This window comes from Teleopsis dalmanni, chromosome 1 (assembly GCF_002237135.1).
Source record: "Teleopsis dalmanni isolate 2A chromosome 1, ASM223713v2, whole genome shotgun sequence".
In the NCBI taxonomy this organism is placed as follows: domain Eukaryota; kingdom Metazoa; phylum Arthropoda; class Insecta; order Diptera; family Diopsidae; genus Teleopsis; species Teleopsis dalmanni.
This window is the reverse complement of record NC_051846.1, coordinates 231,759,022-231,774,626: the sequence shown is the minus strand read 5'-3', so window position 1 is coordinate 231,774,626 and position 15,605 is coordinate 231,759,022. Positions and strand designations below refer to the sequence as shown.

At 29.5% G+C, this 15,605-nt stretch overlaps 1 protein-coding gene across 1 annotated transcript in view; it reads right to left on the bottom strand.

The window, feature by feature from the left end:
• Positions 1-14,470, bottom strand: part of LOC119667647 (putative protein TPRXL) — a 69,797-nt gene extending 55,327 nt beyond the window's left edge. The window contains exon 1 of the mRNA XM_038076954.1: positions 14,297-14,470. Within this exon, the coding sequence (XP_037932882.1) occupies positions 14,297-14,470 (174 nt within the window). The remainder of the gene's footprint in view (positions 1-14,296) is intronic.
• Positions 14,471-15,605: the final 1,135 nt, after the last annotated feature.

The following is a 15,605-nucleotide window of genomic DNA, read 5'->3' as shown; positions in this document are numbered from 1 at the left end:
TTATTCTATGTGAGTAGAATTCCTGTAGTTTGTCGATGAAAAACTTTTTCTAGTGATCTTCAACGGCTCTTTAGTTTATTACCATTGAGAGAGTTTTGCAGAGACCAAAGCAAATGTTAGTTAGATAGTGCAAAGTCTAGACTATATAGTGTATGCATTTTAAATTCAAAACTTCTGAAACAAGTTCCGTCAATATATTCCGACGCAGTAAAGATATGTGTGGCCCCACATTATAATTATAATTATTACTATTACTGAAATAGAATGTGAAACTGCGTTCATCGGGTCTATTGTGCCCGCTTCTATGTTTAGAGTATGTCTTTAAACCTTGTTGCGTCACAAAAAAGTGGTATTGAACCTACTTCGCAGAGTTTTATTGCCTCTCCCGTAAGGATATACATTATTTTATATATTTATTTAACTATTTTATTTATAATGTTTATTTATCAAATTTAATATTTGATAAATTATTTTATGAAAATAATGATGAAATAATTTCGTGAAAATATTTAGCAAAACTATATTTAATGAAGAGTGTATATAATGACTTATAAATCAAATATGCCACCTAAGACTACTAATTGAAGTGATTCTGTGATAATATCTTTTTTAGTTATACTTTGTATTTAAGTGTCTTTGTATTGAAATATCCAACTAAATTCTCTTTTAACTCCTAGGATAATGTTATTATATTCTGAAGTTTAAGTTTGATAAATACAGATATAAAAAGTAATAGATATTATTTTTCATCTCTTAAAATAAATATTATATCAAAAATATAAATTTACTTCACAATAGTTCTTATAAATAATTTTCACATTAATTTTTTTCCTGACATTTATGTCTAAAGCACAGAAAAAAGGACATTTGTTGGGTGGTGGGATGTTTTTGTCAGCTGTTAAAGTGGATTTATATGTTTTTCTGCTCAGTCAATTTTCACTTTTTATGACTTTTATGTGATGAAAGTACTTTTCAGAACTTGTGGGCGTTCATATAAAATTATTTCCATAACTTAATTTTTGATTTACAGCTGAATATTCAAACTATTTCAATAATAAATTTACTGCTGATATCTTGAACTTCGATTTTTTATGCGTCAACTTACAAAATAAAATTGTCATAATTTTCAAAATATCTATAAAGTAGCATTGGTTACTGTTGATTTTATAACTTTTGTTTGTAAACAAAATTAAGTACTTCAGAAATTTTTACGAACTCCTCGAAATTGCTTTCATAACTCCATAAGTTTTAGTGACTGTTGCTTCGTCAAATAAACACGATGAAAGGATATTTTTCACATGAAAAATACATCAACAATAAATTAATATTTCATGAATGTCAAAATAGTTGAAATGGAAACCTCACCAATTATTTAATTTAGTGTTAATAAATATTTCCTTGACTGCTTGACTCTATTACACCTCTTCGATAATGTCAGCCACAATTGAATAATTAAAATAATTGCAGTGTTAATGTCAAAATGCTAGGTCACTATTTCCTATATTATTTCCTTTAAGTAATTAAATAATATTTTTTTTCATAGCATTAAAGTACTCGTATAATGTAAGAGCTATTATATGTCATTCAATAAGGAGTTTTGTGGATTTAAGTGACCTGCTTTGAACGGAGCTATTATGTACTCAAGTATGTCAAGTGTTAAATAAAACTAATTACTTGCAAACAAAAAGCGCAATCAATCACTTGTTTCGATAAGGAATACTATTTGTGTTGTAAGTGTGATTGCTGAATTCAATTTATTTGAAGAATCGTAAAAAAAATGTATTTAAAATGGATTAAAGAGTTAAGATTTGTCCTTATACAATTGAATAAAATTTCAGGATCACTCTTAAACACTCTTACGTAGAGTAGTTAAGCATGAGATGGAAAAAGTCAACGAGATATAGTTTGACTCTTTTAAAGAGGATAAAATATTGATCTCCTATCTGAATTGAGTGGTTAAATACAGGATGGAAAAGATCAAAACTTTGTAGTTTGTCTTTCTTAAATAGTATGAAATGTAGTAATCCTATTATCGTAAAGAATGGTTATGTATAAAAAAGAAAAGATCAAAAAGATGCATATTGTTCCTTTAAGAGGGAATAAAATTGAGTAATCTTATTCCTCAATAGAATTAATAGAATAATTAAGAGGGAATAAAATTAAGTAATCTTATTCCTCAATAGAATTAATAGAATAATTAAGAGGGAATAAAATTGAGTAATCTTATTCCTCAATAGAATAATTAAGTATAAAATGGAAAAGATAAAAACCATGTAGTTTTTGTCTCTTATATAAGTTTTGTCAAAGGTTCTAGATGGTTTTAGCCCTTGGGTTTTCAGTAATATGGTAGCACAATGGGCCTAGGTGCATCTCCCTGGGATCGCCGGTATAACCTAATCGTCTCTTAAATAGGATGAAAAATAGTTATTTTATTCTCGAATGGAGCAGTTATATAAGTTAAATAAAACGACCTTTCGGTTGTTGGTGAGAAACAGATCTGATTTATTTTAATTTTTAAATTCTTAATTCTACCTTAACATTCTTAGTCTAATTTTTCCTTACTTTAAAAAAATGCTGAGTTGCAGTTCACATGCTGCAACCCGATTCCAATAAACAAATTTAGGGTAACCTGTCAACAGTATTGTGAGAACATTTCAATACTGTTGCAAACAGGTAAAATAATTTATACGTAATAAGCAATATTTATGTCAACTATGTTGACTTATAATAAATAGTAAAGTAAAATAAATAATTATATGTAGGGAATGTTAACTAATGTTAACTTATATAAAATAGAAAAGATCAAAAAGATATAGTTAAATTTAATGATCCCCATCCCACGTAGAGATATCACCGTTGTGGTGAATTGCTTGATGGATCCCTATCGACCGAACTATAAAATAGAAAAGATCAAAGAGATGTGGTTTATTCCTCCTAAATAAGTTAAAATTTTATGATCCCAATTCTACGTAGAAATATTACCCTTGTGGTGAGTTGCTTGACGGATCCCGGTCGACCAAACTAGGAAATTAAATACCTACTTCAGTGACTGTTCTCAAAACCATGAGAAAATAAACAAAGTGTCTTACATCTCAAATTTTATTATTAATTGCAAGACCCGAATGGGTTAAACATAACTTACTTACTTACTGTTGTCCTCTTCTCCTTGTGGAGCATAGGGGCTCTATCATAGATCTAAACCTAACTCTATTGGGTGTTTCGCGGCATATATCATTCCAGTTATAATTTGCACTATTAGGTTCTCTATCTATAGTTCTGCGCCATGTTTGTGCTGGTGCGCCAGGTCTTCTAGAGCCTTGGGGGTTCCATCGGAGTGCTATTCTTGCAATATGGTTCGCAGGTCTTCCAATCCAGTGGCCAATCCTTCGCCATTTGCGTCAACCAATCTGAACTGAAACGGTTTCTTGCTGTTAAACATGCTAAGCGATGTTATTTCTCTATATAAACTGTAGAATAAAAAGCCTAAAATTTTGCAAAGTGTGTGTATAACTTTTATGGTTTAAACGGTGGACTATGTGCAATAGATCTATTCTGGTTGCAGTAAAACTTGGACTTTAACTATAATAATAACCACTAATCCATTAGAGTTTTCTTATTCTTTTTTCTTAGCATAAAAGTCCTGGGTGGACTAATGTTCCCTCACCCAATTTTTGCCATCTGATTCGGTCTGATGCTAAGTTTTCCAATAGCTCACGCGTTGCTTTATTAAATCTTCTTCAGCATTATCTAGCCATCTCTTTTTAGGTCTGTCTTCTTAGGGTCCAATTAGGTTTTTTACAATTTCTTGTTTTGGTGGTCATTCTCGGTTGATGAATTGAACTTGTGATTTTATATATCTTACTACATTCTACTTGTCGATTGAATTCTCTATTGAATTCGTAGTTCTAGCGAATACTAACTAATAACTAATAATAATAAATAATAACTAACTAACTAATAATAACTTTTAATAAAATATAACATAGACTTATTTAAATTATTCAATACGATGATTGATATATAATCAATCACAAATAATTTGTTAACATTAGAAAGAAACAAACTGAGCTTCTTTACTAAAAAGTACTATATAAGATAACACTCTATTAATTTACTAATTGGGTCAATTGTACCAACTTCTGGGCTTCGTGTAACTTCCTTAGTGCTTTTGCGTTAATAAAAAGTAGTCTTGAACCTACCATACAGAGTTTTATTGCCTCTTCTTAAGAGGTACGCACTTAAATATGGAATAAATTTTCGCTTCGCGAACTTTGCGATGGTGTTGTCAATCAGTTGGTTGGTTTGTTTGATACCCTTCCATCTCTTGTTGTTGTGTTAACATACCCACTATTTTCAACAAATAATATTTAATATTATTAATATCAATAATTATGGCCCAATGTTCCCATGGGAGCGTACTGGATTGATTGATTGAATATTAATAATAAAACAAATTAAAATTTGCTTTATATGGCCCGATTCCTAGGTAAAATAGGCATCGTAATAAAACACTAAAAACACTAAAATCTACAAAAATTAAGTTTAAGTTCCTTTTAAACCGGTACTAAAAATTCTTCGATTAAATAGTTGATATAAATTTAAATAATTAAATTGCATTAAAAAGTTGCCAGGAGTGCACAATTGAAGAATTCCGCATGCCACTTTTGTTCCATTAACTAAACAAGTCAAGCCACTGCCATTAAGAGGAAGTCCGTTAAATTTTTAATACTGGAAGCATGAGTAGAAACTTTTTGAATTGCGCTTAAAACTTTTCAGCAAATTCTGAGATACAAATACACACTGAATAGCATATAAACTTGGAAACTTTCCTCAAATAACAGGAAGCGAAATCTTTGCATAATAATGAGAGTTTTGTGCGCGGTTGCCCATTTCACCGCAGCCAGTCAGGATTCTTTAGTTTTCAAACAAGGATTTTCTGTTGCTTCGAAGTGCTTTTGTATTGAAGTTGGCATAGTTTCAAATAAATTGAATAGAATTTTAAAACTGGCTAAGGAACTCAAATGAAAGTGAGATATTATTGTATGAGAAAGTTTAGGTTTTAATATTTATTGTGCTGAAGGATTAGAATAGTATCTTGCAAAGAAAATTAGAGAATATCATTTGTAGTAAAGAAAGGTAATTACTTTATTATTTTGCCAAGAAAAAGATATTTAATTTACATGTATATATTCATGTAAGTAGTTTTAAAGTGTTCGAATATTGTAGTGTGGATTTTAAGTATTCTTGATTGTAAGCAGTCGAATCGTAACGTCAAGTCTTCTAAACTGTTCGATCTGTTCAAAGATGTTTGAAGTGTTCGAATAACTGATCTGCTCTGTGTTTCATTTTATATTAAATTGTTTCATACAAATGGGTTCAATAAATGCTAGTACACTATATTATATTTCGACATAATCAAAATGACCAGTTTTTGCAATAGGCAAATAGAGATTTGGTTCATATTTCAATAGCAGCGAAATAAAGAGCTACATGGCTCTTTATTCTAAATGTAAAATCTCTGCTCTAATACATAGAAGTAAATCGAAGATATCTAGTTCTCTATCTGTCTTTACAGGGCACTGGATCACAGGAAGGCATACGCCAATGTCCACCTACCCTGTAGTATCTGCTGTAGCACATATCTACCGGACCTTGAAAAAGGGACACCAGCATACTCGTTGTGTCTATGTCAACGCTTATTCAGAACCAGATTTAAGATTTTGGGTGCCCCCTTCTTTAACACACTCAGTGATATCTCCAGCATTAGCATTGGACAAACTCTCGTATTTATAGAGGCTTTTAGCTGGTTCTAACTTGATAATTTTTCTAACCATTTTTGAAGGAATTGTGGAATCAAAATGGCTTTCTTAGCCAATTGGGAAGAATTTGTTAGGAAAATTATTTAACTAACTTATTTTATAAAAAAGTATTACTATAAAAATTTATTTCTTTTCTCTTTATGCCCAGAACTGGACATTCAGAGATAATGCAAAAATTTTTTGTCCTGTAAGGTGCCACATATTCTACAATTTGTATTTTGTAATGAAAGGTTGAAAGGCTTTAATTGCTGCTTGGCTACTACATCTATCCTTCATAGCAAAATCTTCATCCTGAAAAATAGTGACTTTATTAAGTAGCCTAAGGGATTGATTTGTGTCTGCAAATACCATAAGAATTATTGCGTCTAGCTTGCAGTTCCATTTTTGAACCATCCGTGAAAATTGATATGTGGTGGTTTGCTTGAAAGTTTCTAAGTCTTTTTCCCTATTATTAAATCAATAGCTTTGATCATTTATAACAATTAACAATATTATAATTTCGCAATTGCTATTACGAAAACTTAATTACAAAAAATCAATACTTTATTATTTGATCATAAATAGTATATATAATATAGTTATTTAAATCATCTTTTATTTAGATAATAATTGTAATATAAACATTGATAAATATATAAATTTAAAACATATAACACAATTCTTATATCAACAAAATGGTTCTAAACATTTTTGTGAAACCCCAAAATTTTATGCAAACAAATTACAAATATGCTTATATTAAACTGATTAATTATTTCAACTACTGTGTGATGCATATAATAGTTTATATATAAAATATTAAAATATAGTGCTTGAAAATTGCACTTAGTTGAAAATCTGAAGTATTGCAATTGAGCTTAATTTTTCCAGGTTTATAACAGAAATATTGTCGTATGATTATGTTATCAATATACACTATGTATATCAAAAAAAAAAACAATGGTAAAAAACCAAATGCAACTTTATAATAAGAGATATACATCTTTGCTATATATGGTACACAATACCTTTATGTTCATAATTGTAAAATAACTAAAATGCTTTCCATATACAATTATCAGTGACTGCAGAGTTGAATTGAAGATTAATCACTGGTTTTTCAACTGGAAACCAGTTAAGACCAATCAAAAATTTAACTATGGAACACCGATGTCTGTAAATTCTGTGAGATGTTGAGCAAAACTTACGCTTATCTCAACAATGGGCGTTCGATTGTCCAAAGGACTGTTATAATGTCAATATATGCTGAATTGAACTCTGAATTATATTTATTTTTGAATAGAATAATAGAGATTATTAAATTATATTACTAAATCTTGAATTATTAAGAAAAGCAAAAAGAAAATGGCTTTTACAAAAGCTAATATAGACAATAATTGGTATTGACTCAAGGGCGGCCTGAGTAACTCTGATTTGATTTTTTCTTAATTTTGCTGGAATTAAAATATTCTTCGTTTCAGTTTAGACGAAGCAAATTTTATCTTTATTTTCATTAAATTTTTAGTCAGTAAATGTTGAATCATTTTCGATATTTCTTTTTTAATTGAAATGGAATTCTAGGGGAAATATTTCTTTTTAATATTAATTTAATATTAATAAATAAATTTGGTCTAAAAAACCAATTTTCTTAAAGTTAATTGCATTAAATTTTTTTGCTTATTTCAAATATACGAAGTGCATGTTAAATTTTTTAAAAATATTTTTAAAACTATTGTTAATCTGAAAATATCAGAAAATATCAGTTTTACATAAAAATTAACGATAAACTTGCATAACAAATAAAAATTTAAATATTTTATGACATATTATTCAAAATTTTATTTAATATTTATATTTAGTGAATAAATAAATTTTTTTTAAATACATCTAAAGATAATGCAACCATGAAATTTTCATGATGAGAATGAATGAGTATAAGAATATTTAATATATATTTAGAGCCATGAAATAGCCCAGCAGCCAGTACTAGGGCCAGAAGAATCCCATTGCAACAATTTCACTATTAATTACACAAAGTTCTTTAAAGCTTTGTGAACAAAGTCCTGAACTAAATGTAGAGAAGAACTCTTATCTATTCTGGTGACAGAAATTCCATATGAAACAAGTTTGTTATGTGCGTTATTAAAGTTGGACAGTCACAAAGAATATGCCAAGTAGTTTCCTCATCTGCGAGTTGGCCGATAATTGTAGTTTATGAAGGTAATATTTCCGGCCATAATGAAACCCGTTATCAACCTTAAATTACATTTTGAGAATTTAAGAATGTTTTTGTAAAAGTACCGTTTTATCAGCGCTTTGCTTTGTCTAAGTCCTGGGAAGTCTTTCCAGTACTTCAGCCGCATATGATTTTTCCTCTCCTTAATAATTTGCTTTGTTCTGCCCCAGTTTAACCTACAAAAGAGTTGAGAGCCAGTGAAAGCAGTTTTTGATGCAGTTCTAGCTAGCTCATCAACTTGTTCATTTTCCAAAACTCCCCTGTGACCCGGAACCCGAGCTGCAAATAAGTGTAGGAGCTCATAACACTCAAGTAACTACAAGTAACAAAATGTACAAGTTTACAAAAATTTTAATTTATTATTAATCATAATAAAATGCAATAAAATTTAGATTTATATTATTTACAGATCCTGATATATGGTCATTTTAAAGTTGGTCTAAAGTGTAAATTCCTAAAATTCCATCGGTCCATATTTCTTAGGAATAATATATAAAAAATTTTTCCTGAGACACAAAAAAAAATTATTCTCAAAATCTTACAGATCTTTACCTTTTAGTAAAATATCTAAACTCCTACTTTAAAAATTTTTAAGCTTTTTTCTGAAGCATGGGTATTTTTTTAAATGATATTTTTTTTATAAATTTCATTCAAATCGAAGATGATGACGTCAAAAACTGTTCCACTTATAAAAGAATGACTCATATATATTATTTTATTTTTTCAAAATTTGAATAAATTTCCAGAATTACATTTAACTTGTTTAAAATATAAAATATGAATTCAAATGAGTAATCTGACTAGAGGCACGGGGGTGCGTATGAGTAATTATAAGAAAAAGAAAAACAGTTGATGTGCAGCCAATTAAAAAGGCAATAAATATTCTCTTTGTTGTTGCATATCTGCGAAATTTCTTTATTTTATAATTGCATGTGCTTATGTGTGATTCTTTTATGATTAAAAAGTTCTCCCAAATATAAGCATTTTTGCCTGCCAGCTGAGATAGATAAAATCATAAATTTTTGCTTTTTATTTTGCACCGGAGTACTAAAAAAGAAAAAAAACAATATTAAATATGATACAAAATAGCGAAAGCAGCGAAAATAATTAAAAGCAAAAACAAAAGCAGCACAAATATGAGTTCTTTATTTGTTTAATACACAAAAACAGGAAGACAATTTCTATGCGTAGCAGCTTAATTTACACGACACACACTCACACTTATACAAATATACACATGTGTGTGTTTGAATAAAAAAATCTTTTGGCTTGTATAAATACTCGCAAATGAACACTTTTATGTATTTAGCGCTCGTATAGTTTCACTCATATTCATTTTAATTCTCATATTTACATTCACCCATACGCAAATCTGCTTATTAAGTCAAGAAGTATTTGTGTATTTGTGCCCATAGTATACGAAAATATTCTAAGAATTATTTTTAACTCGAACATGAGTTGAATGTGAGCCATTGTTGTGAGGCAGTTGAATTAAGTGGGCGTTTATGTATTGGTTGGGGGTGAATGGCAGCGATGTGCTTTTAAGTGTAGACAATACTGCTGCTTAGGTAATAAAATAAAGCTGCTGGCATGTTGCTCTGTTTGGTAATTGTATTTCTGTGTATACACACATTTATACATGTAAACACCTTTCCCTTTCCCCTGTACAATTGTTTTGTTGATAGCAAGGAGTTTAATTTATGTTTGCATGGGGACAACATTTGCAGATATACTTTAAAGTGGTATCTGCTGTGTACTTAAAGCGTGTATATGTGTTTTTGATTTTTTATGCTTGTACGTATGTACGTAAGCATTTATATTAATTCCAAACGTATCTATAGCCTTTGCGGTGTTGCTTGAACTAAGTATGGCAACGTTCGGTTTAGTAGGTTTACAGGGCAACCACATTTTCTATTTCAAGAACCTACGTGGCATTATTATATTTAAAAATTTCTCTATGACTGTTAAATGAATAAGTTTTAAAATAAAATTAGATATGAAAGAAAATATTAATTAAAATATGTCTTTTTTGAAAATATATTGTGATGCAACTGTAGTGTACTGCTTCCAATTGAATTCCAAACAGAGTCCAAGGATTGCATTTCAAAACCTTAAGAAGTATCTGTGAAGTTCCCAAATTATTTTTAAAAATTTGGCAATAATTCCACATCCAAATTATTAGTTATTCTCAATAACACAGCTAGAATATTTTATATAAGAAACTATCTAGAAGGAATGAAAAAGAAATAATGTTTAGTTGATAAATGAAGTTATTAATAAACCTTGGAAGTTATTTTTTCTCTCTACCTATTTGTTGATCAGAGGCGAGGCGTCGAATGTTTCAGAGTGTTTACTGAACACCTTAACAAAGCTTCCTTATTAGATCTTTTTTTTTATTAGGTAAATAATCTCGCTATTTTGCTACTTAACATATTTTATAATAGCTTTTCCAAACAGATTAACATAAACACAAAACGTACAATACAATCAAAATCACACATACATATGTTAGTTACACCCAAAATTACTCATAATTAATAAAAGAGAAAACACATTCCTCTTCAAATATACTAAGGTCCAGAATAAAAACTGCACCGCGCTGCTTACAAAGCATGCAAATGAAATAACGTTCACATTGGGACTATGTTCAATATTGTATACACAACACTAAACATACAAACAAATATAAAAATAAAAGAGAAAACAAGCCCCGCAAAATGTGTACGTAAAATAATCATAACTCTTAAATTAATGCGTGCAAGCGGTTCAATAAAAAAAGTGAACCTTCAATGTTATGCAAAGTAAATACAAAAGAGAAAAGAAATGACTGAGCGAAAATCGCTTTACATTTGACTAGAGGTTCAGTCGACTAAATTGAACCGCAAGTTCATACAAAGCGTGCAAATACAATCAAAGTCACGGTTGCTGTTTTATATGGGCAAATGGTTCAGTAAAAAAACTGAACCGTGCATAGTAAAAAGAGTAAATGAGTGCATGAGAGTTTCTTACTCTTATGTAGAGGTTGGAAATAAACCAAAAACAAAGTCATTATTGCAATTTTATACTAGAAATGGTAAAAGTAAAGAAAAATAATAAATACATGCATAGTAAGTACAAAGTAAAAGAGTAAATGAGTGCATGAGAGTTTCTTACTCTTATGTAGAGGTTGGAAATAAACCAATAATAAAGTCATTATTGCAATTTTATACTAGAAATGGTAAAAGTAAAGAAAAATATTAAAGAAATTTGAAGTGAAAAATAATGTTTAGAAATGGATAAATGTGTGATTAAAGATTTGTTTCAAATATCTTTTTTCAAACGATTTTCTAAAATAAAGGTTTTATTTCATAAAATGAATAGACCAACTTCAGATACCAAGAATTTGGTACCTAATGTAAAAATGTCGAAATCTGTGGTAAGTCGCCGTTTTCCTACAGCTTTTTACCATAAAAACCAGTGGATCACAGGCTGCGAACATTTAAATAAATTGTTTTGTTGGTCTTGTACGCTATTTGCTTATAGAAAGGACAAAACTCAGGAGTAGGGGGAATACGTTATAGTTGGAATTCTGTTTTGATCAAATTGTGAACACCTTGCCAAAAAGCTGACGCCTCGCTACTGTTGTTGATACTTAATATAATCTATTTGTCTATATTGGGATAATTATTCTTAATTATATTGTAACTTGATCTTTATAAGAACGATGTGTGCGTTAAATGTTGTACAAGATGACGCTTGAGTAACACATATAATACAATGGTGATCTTTAAACTGATATAAAGAATTCTAATTAAGATATAACGAATTTATTGATATATATTACAAATTTTTATTTCTATCGATGTTGATTTTGCACATTATATATATTAATTCTATTCTTAAAAATCTGTAGATTTTAAAATCCAGTTATCTTAGAAAGATAGTATTCCAGAAGTCAGTCAATAAACTGAATTTAAATCTACTATATTCAGAGTAAATAACTTATCAGCATATTTTACCTGTTAAGATACATAAATCGACAAATAAAATAATTTTTATAAAAGTTAATTCACTTAACTTATAGTAAATAATCTCTAGTAGTTTAACTTCAATTAAACCATAAAACCAGTTTAAAGTAAGTAAAAATATTCATGGAATAATTTTTGCATATCTTGAACTTAAAATAAGATTTTATTCATATTTTTATACACTCGCATGTAAATAGATACATTTCGAATGGGGTAGATACGAGTGTGTCAGATATAAAAACAAAACAAATTGGAGCTTTTCAAGAATATTAAAGCAAAAATAAGTAAAGAAAAATACAAAGAAAAAACGATTTGCACGTGTTTATCACCGGAAAGATACATGAAAATATATGTAAAAAGTAATAATGCAGACTTATTCATTTATTCATATATTTACTCGTTTACAGTAAATGTATATAAATATGAATTTATTCAAAGAAATGTACATGCAAGTTATAGCAAATCTGTGTTACACGCTAAAGTAGGTTACAGTAATAGATTGAAGTACAGATAGCTTAGGTATGGGTACTACGAGTATAAATAGTTGGGGTAGTAAAAATAGTTAAATAATTGCAAATTATTACTTTTTATTTCATGAGTTGCTTTGTGAGCTCTCTAGTGTTCAAAAAATATGGAAAAAGGATCAATTGCAAACAAAATCAAAACAAGCATTAAAATAATAAAGATATTTCTTCACTAGGTAGAAGATCTTTATGTCCTTAATGGTGGAATAGCTTAAATGTTACTAACATGTAATAATTTGCGTCTGCAGAGTTAGACTTTGATTAAATTGAAGGTTTCTTAACTAAACATGCTTCTACTGACATAGCACTGACAGACTCGAACGTCTTCAGGTGTACTGTACAAAGTTAAAGCAAGCATTTCCAAAACTAAATTATATTAAACTATATAACTGAGAAGTTATTTGAACCATTTGAATACTGCACACCATGAGGTATAAATTAGTGCTAGAAAATGGCATTAAAGTGCTATTAGTTTAACTTTGAAATTTTACAGCGCTGAAGTTGAAAATTTTAATATTAAATTTGAATTATAGTTAATTTGTTCCTATATCAGATTAAATTAAAAAATTTTTCATATCAACTAAATAAAAGTGTAATATAGTGTAAGATGTAAATATAGTGTTTTCATATAGAAATATTTAAAAAGAGCTAACATCATTGTAGATTCAAAAAATAAAGGACTAAACATATTTTATTTAGTCAAATAATTGTTAATATATTACAACTATGCAATATTGTACACAATTTTTTCATTCCTAATTACGGTAATGCCAAAATCCTACATGCATAAGACAGTCAGACTTGAAATTAATCACTTGTTTCTAAACTAGACATGCTCATTTTAACCTATTAATACCTGTGAAAAATAGAACTAAATAACACCGATATCTGCAGTTACTATGACATATAGTGTGGAACCAATGTCTATCTAATTTGCTTGTGTAAGCGATTGCCAAGCAAATAGTTCAGCAATTTCATTCGATTTTCGTTGAATCAAATTAAGGTTGCAAATTACAGTCAAGAAATGTATGTATTTGAAAAATAACTAAATATTATAAAGACCTTCTTGAGAAATTCGAAGACAGCCACATATATATCAAGAGCAATTCTATATTAAATTACAAAACTACATACTACGCTTTATACACAATTAATTAATAAATAGTGTTGGAAAATGGTACTAAAGAGCTATAAGCTTACTTTTGAGATTCTGTAGTTTTAATACACAATCAATTACGCGACACACGTGTCCTTGCTTATTAATGCTGAAAATTGGATCACATCATAATTAAATTGGTCAATAAATCAGTTATAATTGAACAATTTTCTCTTAAATGGAGATGCTTCTATTAACCAATATTTTTCAGAAATAGAACTGGATGACAGCGACACTTTCAGATTCTGTAAGATATGGATTTTTCTTTTTTCTTTCCTTTAATATCTTTTGAAGCATTGGGTCTCTACAAAATATCTCCATCTCGTACGGTTGTTAATCAACTGCTTGACTACATCCTAAGAATTCTCGGTTATTCCTATTTCTTCCGCTCATCTTAGCTTAAGTTCTGCGATTGTGCGCAAGCAAGTCAGTTGTTCGACTTTCGCCAAATCAGATGAGTTCTGGCATCTAGAACTAAGACACATTGTATAGCAGTAGCATATATTTATGTAGGTTAACTTAAAAGACACTCTCCAATGATAGATCTTATATCAATCAATCAATCAATCCAGTACGTTCCCAGGCGAACATTGGGCCATAGTGGTTACAGTTGTACCTATCGCATTGATTCTGTTTGAACGTGAGTTTCGCACCTCCAAATCCGTTGTGCGTGCTGCCGAAGCAGGTGGATTCGCCGTATCAGTTCGGGTACCACTTGGAGACTGTATTATCATCGGATTTTGACTCATGTTTTTTTTTTACCTAAATCTCAGGTCTAAATATTAAGTTGGGATCAGGCATGTTGGTTCAACCAACATGGTTTTTGTATCTTCTTTATCAAATGAGATAAAAATTTTCTAACAGCATGAATAGGTCAATGTAACTAGTATGTTGTTAGAGCATATTTTTCTAAATATATACAGTTTACATGTCGTTACACACCACTGTTGATTATCTATTATACCAGCTCAAGTTTTTGTCTATAGATGGCTTTGTTACAAATACAGACTTTTTAACAAGTTCTGTTTATTTTAGACTTAATCTTATATTTAAAAGTTATTCAAATGGCAAATTTTTAAACAACTTAACCTTTTTCTAAAAAGTCAAGTTAAATCGCATATTAAAAGTTATCTAGAAATTTTATTTACTAACAATATTTTATCTTCCATTTGCCGAGTTATGTAGGAGGTCATTAAATTTAACGTGTTAATGTGTCTATGCACATTCCCATTTACATACAAGGACAAACTTGAAATTTAATGATAAGTTATTACCTCATTACACATACACACACTCACATGTGCACACCAATTGCCTGCCTGTGCACGAGTGGCACATATTTCCCGACAGGATATATGTATTTGAGAGCATATAGCACATATCACATGAACGAAAATTATTATGCATGTATGCGTAACTGTCAAGAGTTACTTTCATCAATGTTGTCTAGTCGTGGCGTGATGGCCAGGATAATGATGTAAGCACGCTGGAACGGCGGAATTATGGCCTTCAGAATGAACGAAGGTGCGCATTGTGCTCGAGCTGTTAATTTGATATGCAAGAAAACTGCACAGACATGGCAATTTTCCAGTTGCAAATCTTTACAGTAATTTTATGTTTCAGTTGAAAATGGCGACATAAACTCACTTGATGACTTACTTATTCACTGCTATAGACATTGTTAAGAATTCATATGTGTTATACTGTGTCTATAAGTATTTCAAGAGAACTTTTAGTAAGGATTTGGCAACAGTTGGAATCTGTCTCTACGAAGTTCTAGAATAAAAATATGAAAAATAAAAGTTTTTATCAACAAATTTTTTGAAGTCTGCAGATATAAATTAGAATAAAAATTGCAAAAAATGAAAAAATTATATTTAGATT